The sequence below is a fragment of the Eleginops maclovinus genome, chromosome 6, assembly GCF_036324505.1.
Source record: "Eleginops maclovinus isolate JMC-PN-2008 ecotype Puerto Natales chromosome 6, JC_Emac_rtc_rv5, whole genome shotgun sequence".
In the NCBI taxonomy this organism is placed as follows: Eukaryota; Metazoa; Chordata; class Actinopteri; order Perciformes; family Eleginopidae; genus Eleginops; species Eleginops maclovinus.
The window spans coordinates 2483424-2489498 of record NC_086354.1 but is presented as its reverse complement, the minus strand read 5'-3'; the positions used below and the strand labels follow the sequence as shown (position 1 = coordinate 2489498).

General features: G+C 37.3%; 1 protein-coding gene across 2 annotated transcripts in view; it reads left to right on the top strand.

The window, feature by feature from the left end:
* gad3 (glutamate decarboxylase 3) overlaps nucleotides 1-6075 on the top strand; it is a 34688-nt gene that overhangs the window by 1228 nt on the left and 27385 nt on the right. The window contains exon 1 of one of the 2 annotated variants that reach the window (XM_063885543.1): nucleotides 5752-5873. The exons of the other annotated variant lie outside the window; for it this stretch is intronic. Within the exon in view, the coding sequence (XP_063741613.1) occupies nucleotides 5855-5873 (19 nt within the window). The 5' untranslated portion in view covers nucleotides 5752-5854. Of the gene's footprint in view, nucleotides 1-5751; nucleotides 5874-6075 lie in introns of those variants that run through there. 2 annotated transcript variants of the gene reach the window in all.

The following is a 6075-nucleotide window of genomic DNA, read 5'->3' as shown; positions in this document are numbered from 1 at the left end:
ACATGTACTTTTTTTTTTTTTCGTAGGCCCATGATGGAAAAGAGCAGGGAGAAGAAAGTTACTCAAAAATCCAGTCTGTCAATCTACTCACTAATTACAGTAACCTGTAACCAGAAACACAATCACAAGTCAACACAACAATCTACCATCAGAGAAACAGGTTACCTAACATCTTCATACTGTCTAATTATTATTTCCGAATACATTTCTTAAACCTTAGAATGAACAATGAACAAAAGCCTGCAAAGAAAAGAGTCTTATTATATGCAAAATGTATGAAATTATCTGGGGCTGCTCTGGCTCAGGATGTGGTGGATGTGCACTTATTGGAAGGTAGTATACATGTTAATCCCTCCTGATAACTACTAGTGTAAATGGATGAATGCTTTGTTGTTAAAGCGCTTGAGTGTTTGCAAGAAGTAGAATGTAGTCCACGCATCAATTGTTGAGCTTCAACTCCCTGAGAAGAAACTAGATTTCCCACATGATTAAGGAATGAGAGAAAATGTGGAAATATTTTGCCGTACTCTCGTCATTGTTTAAAGGCTTTTTGAAGGACATTTACCTGTCCAATCTGTTTTGTTTTAATGGGAAGAATGACATGCAGTTGTGACATATTGAAATGTCATGTCAGGAAACTGTACAAAGTTTCCAACTTCAGCTCCTGCTCAGAGTTCTTCAGGGGTTTGGAAAAGTCAAGGTTTCCCCTAAGGGTTTCCCCATGGGTGTATAAAGAGAACTGGGTTATAGTTGGAATTGGGACACCGTTCATTCCTATGGAAGTTGCTCAATGGCTCATGAAGCCCAACAGGACCTGATTCTCGAGATCAAAGCTATCACTAAACAATAGATAATAGAGTGGTGCAGGGATGACATATTTTTGTAGGCCTACCCAGAAGTAAGCTGCACATGGGTTCCCTCAACACAAAAAGTAACGCTCTCCATAGGATTTTGGAATATTGTAAAAAATAAGGTCTGTGGAAAACAAACCTGTTTGATAAATGCACGTTTTGTTCAGCCGGATAAACTCCACATACCCTACTTTTTGAATTTTCGAATCATAAATCTAATCGCCAGAAGCAAAATGCTAACACAATGCTTTAAACGAACTAAGGTCGCATGACCGGAAGTGATAAAATGCTAACTCACCTTTTAGGGCTCGTTCCTGCACCACTCTATACACCGATTCGGCGAAGTGACCGGAAGTAGAGCGGCCGCCATTGATGCGGTGTGCGTGCGGTGTGTATTTCGCGGTATTTCCATAGACAGTAAAAGGGATATTTCGCTGGATTTGTGAACGAGATTTGTGAAAAGCAATAATTATGCCCAGACAGTCTGGAAGGGCGTGTGCCGTCATCGGCTGCTTCAATAACAGCCAAAAGCTGTTATTGAAGCAGCCGATGTGATGTGTTTTTGATGTGATTTTCAAACTCTGACCAGGCCCTTCACATGGACCCTGTAGGTTTTCTATTGAGTCAGGTAAGACATTTTGCAAGGTAGACTTATTCCATGCACAGATCTGGTCTGTACAAGACATTCCAGTCAAACCATGTTTGACTGCCTCCTTGACTTTATACAGTAGTGCTGCAGCAGCTTTCTCTGCCAGCCATGCAGTCACACTTCACATTCTCAACATGCCCCCCATCTCTCACTGTAACTTCCACAGTGTGGTGGCTGTGGATGGCCTGGGAAAACCTCACCGATCCTTTCAGTATGACATGGTCGTCCAAAAAGCAATGTAGTATTTGCCCGACCCATCCAGAGCTCAGGTAGTTTTGACCTTCTATCAGTGACCTGTAGTTTTTGTTTTGTTGGTCATCACTGGCCAGCCGAAGAATAAAATACTCCTGAATATCTAAAACGAAGCAAAAAAGTGTTTTTGTTTTTGATCACGTCGCAGCCATATCATGTTAATGAAATGTCATGTAAGCTTGCATTAGCATGTTAGCTACAACAAACGTCAACACATAGCGATGTGTGTTGACAGTCTATTTTCTTTTTGTATCCTATTTTAAAATGTCATACTTATTGCTGAAACAAGTATTTAATTCCAACATTAATAATTACATTATTTTTTAATCACGTGGGCTGTCCTTAAAGATTAAATGCTAGTTAGCATGCTAAGGTCAGTAAGTCAATTCAACGGAAGCTAGCTGTGTTTACATCTCCTTCTACTTTCCGTTTACTAATATTTAATTATATTAATTCATGAATTAATATCAGTAATTTCAGATACCTTCATCAGTAACTGGAGGCCACTGTCTGACATCGTCCAACCAAGTAACTTTATTCATTTGGGGTTATGGTTATCTTGCTATTATTGATAGCATCAATGACTGTTGAATGGATAATGAGTGTAATGATTGAGCACGCACACCGCAGCAATGGCCCCGTCGCTAGATGGCGACATACACAAATCGCTCACCGAATCGGTGTATAGTAAGTGCGCACTTGAGTTTTCCCTTAAGCCCCGCCTCCAATCTTCTGCTCTCTGTTTATTCAGATTGTTTTTTTCCACTCATGGCAATTATTGTCAAACCAAATCAATCACAGCAGCAATATGAGAAACAGGCTATCTGATATCTTCATACTGTCTAATTATTCTTCCTTTATACATTTTCTTAAACCTGAATATGTTACAGCCCTTTAAATCATTCAGTAAAGACAAATTGAGAGGGAGAATAGCTCTGCATCCGACTTTTAGGGCATTTTACATCTTTAATCCAGATTATTTAAAAAAGGGCTGTAAATGTGTTCATACTGGGTAGTGTATTTATAGCTAATAAAGAAAAGTACACCCTGATTTACCAACATCTCTTTCCCAATGTAAGTCAATGGGAAAAAGTGTTTTCGGGCCCAATCACGTGACAGACTGACACCGAAGTTGTAGTACCCCTGTTTGATTACTACAAAACATGTGAAGCAACTTGTAATATTTCAATTGACAGAAAATGTTTTACCAAATAATACGATTATCGGCTGATATAGTCTGGAAATGTTGCAAATGGTCTTATTTTAGCTCTATCGCAGGGTTGTCCAAACTACTGGTCGCGGGTGTTAATAAGCCCTCTTTTCAAATAAATTCAGTCAATTAAAGTTGAAATTTTTGAATATCAAGCTAGAAATATACCCTGCATATGTCCCCTTATTATTAGCAATCTGAAGCTTCTGTTTTAAGGAATTAGCTGCCATCAAAACAAATGAAACCCTACAGAGAGCTGTGTTGTAGGCTGTTCATTTCTTAAAGCATTTTCAAGTATCCAGCTGTTGCAAGTTCAATTACATTATATTTTACATAGAGAGAAAATGCATTACCAATAATTTGTCTGAAAATATCCAAAACCTTCTTATTCTCAAAGTCAAAGTTAAAGTCAGCTTTATTGTCCATCTCTCCACATGTACCATACATACAAAGGAATTGAAAAAACGTTTCTCTCTATCCCACAGTGAAGAGGTAAAGTGCACAGGCACAGCAGATAAGACAAGACATTTCCTAACACAGAGTAACAATAAATAATAAAGTGCACAGCAGATGCAGACATTTGCTAATGCTAAATAAACAGCTCCTCTAATGTGTTTAGATGATGTTTCTTGATGTCATTGTATTCTTAATATGTGTAGGTTTCAGACTCTTAATCAAACAAAACAGACCATTGAAAACATCCCCTTAGACTCCTCAGAAAACCATGGCCATTTATTGCTACAGACCAAGAAAGTAGTACAGTATTTCTGAAAATAATAGCAGTTTAGTTGATAGTAAAAAGTTCTTGCTGTAGCATGCTGAATTACAGGGTAATGGAAAGTTACAGCATTTATGAATCAGAGCAAAACACATTCCTAATGTACAAAACTCATTGGTTAGTCTCTGATCATTACCGAGGGCTATACGTAGTTTTTTTCCATGTTGAAACTTATTTGACAAGTATGGACACTCTTCTGTGCTTTTCTGCTCTCAATCAAAGGGAACACATTTTGCTATATATGGCCCCTGAACTCAAATGCATTTGACACCCCTGTTCTCAACACAAAACCCATAATTATTATTTTTTAAATATCTTTAAAGATCGTAATGTTCAACAAAATGCTAACAACTTAGAAGCAGTAGTTTCAAAACTTTTAAAAATAAAACATAAACATTTTTTCATTCGATTTTTGGGATTTACTTTACCTTACCTTACCACTGTGATGAAATCAGAGAAAAGAAACCTGTAGCTCATCACTAGTTACACGACTAAAACATCCTGTTAACCCTTATAGCAGAACACCAGATATTAAGAGTGTTAAGAGGGTGAAATGTTGCTTTACACATTTCAACACTTAATACTGTCACTTTGATTCCAATTTCAGATACCTGTATTTGCCTAACTGAATTAGTTTATAGAGAGAAAAACATTTAGACTAAAACGTTTTGAGTTGTCGTCGACTAAAACTAGACTACACCTATGAATGATAAAAAGGACTAAAACTAATAACCATTTTCGTCTAAAGACTAAATCTAAAATTGCTGCCAAAATTAACACTGACACACACACACACACACACACACACACACACACACACACACACACACACACACACACACACACACACACACACACACACACACACACACACACACACACACACACACACACACACACACAGAGCTGTGTTGTAGGCTGTTCATTTCTTAAAGTATTTTCAAGTATCCAGCTGTTAAAGGTTCAATTACGTTATATTTTACATAGAGAGAAAATGCATTACCAATAATTTGTCTGAAAATATCCAAAACCTTCTTATTCTCAAAGTCAAAGTTAAAGTCAGCCTTATTGTCAATCTCTCCACATGTACCATACATACAAAGGAATTGAAAAAACGTTTCTCTCTATCCCACAGTGAAGAGGTAAAGTGCACAGGCACAGCAGATAAGACAAGACATTTCCTAACACAGAGTAACAATAAATAATAAAGTGCACAGCAGATGCAGACATTTGCTAATGCTAAATAAACAGCTCCTCTAATGTGTTTAGATGATGTTTCTTGATGTCATTGTATTCTTAATATGTGTAGGTTTCAGACTCTTAATCAAACAAAACAGACCATTGAAAACATCCCCTTAGACTCCTCAGAAAACCTTGGCCATTTATTGCTACAGACCAAGAAAGTAGTACAGTATTTCTGAAAATAATAGCAGTTTAGTTGATAGTAAAAAGTTCTTGCTGTAGCATGCTGAATTACAGGGTAATGGAAAGTTACAGCATTTATGAATCAGAGCAAAACACATTCCTAATGTACAAAACTCATTGGTTAGTCTCTGATCATTACCGAGGGCTATACGTAGTTTTTTTCCATGTTGAAACTTATTTGACAAGTATGGACACTCTTCTGTGCTTTTCTGCTCTCAATCAAAGGGAACACATTTTGCTATATATGGCCCCTGAACTCAAATGCATTTGACACCCCTGTTCTCAACACAAAACCCTTTAAATATCTTTAAAGATCGTAATGTTCAACAAAATGCTAACAACTTAGAAGCAGTAGTTTCAAAACTTTTAAAAATAAAACATAAACATTTTTTCATTCGATTTTTGGGATTTACTTTACCTTACCTTAACACTGTGATGAAATCAGAGAAAAGAAACCTGTAGCTCATCACTAGTTACACGACTAAAACATCCTGTTAACAGCTATTCAATGAAAGCCAAACAGCAGCTGGCTGCCAACCACACCTCCTTCACCTGGTGCTCAATAAAAGAAGCAGGCTTAATCTAAAGGTCTGTGTCTGTTTTTTATATCATCAGAGAGCTATAGAAGGAGTTAACAGTAGGTCTGAACTAAATAGCTATTTGAAGAACTGACAGTCATTTGTAATGACATGGATTTCATACAGCAAGGTAGGATACATTTCAATGCCACTCTACAATACTCATCAAGGTGAAGATATGAACTAGACGTTATATGTACAGTGTAGCAGACATGTGGACTAAAAATCATGACTCGAGTCATGATTTTGATGACTTCAGACTTGACTTGATCAAATTCGGCATGACTTGCGACTCGACTTGAATACTATTAACGCGAGACTTGACTCGGACT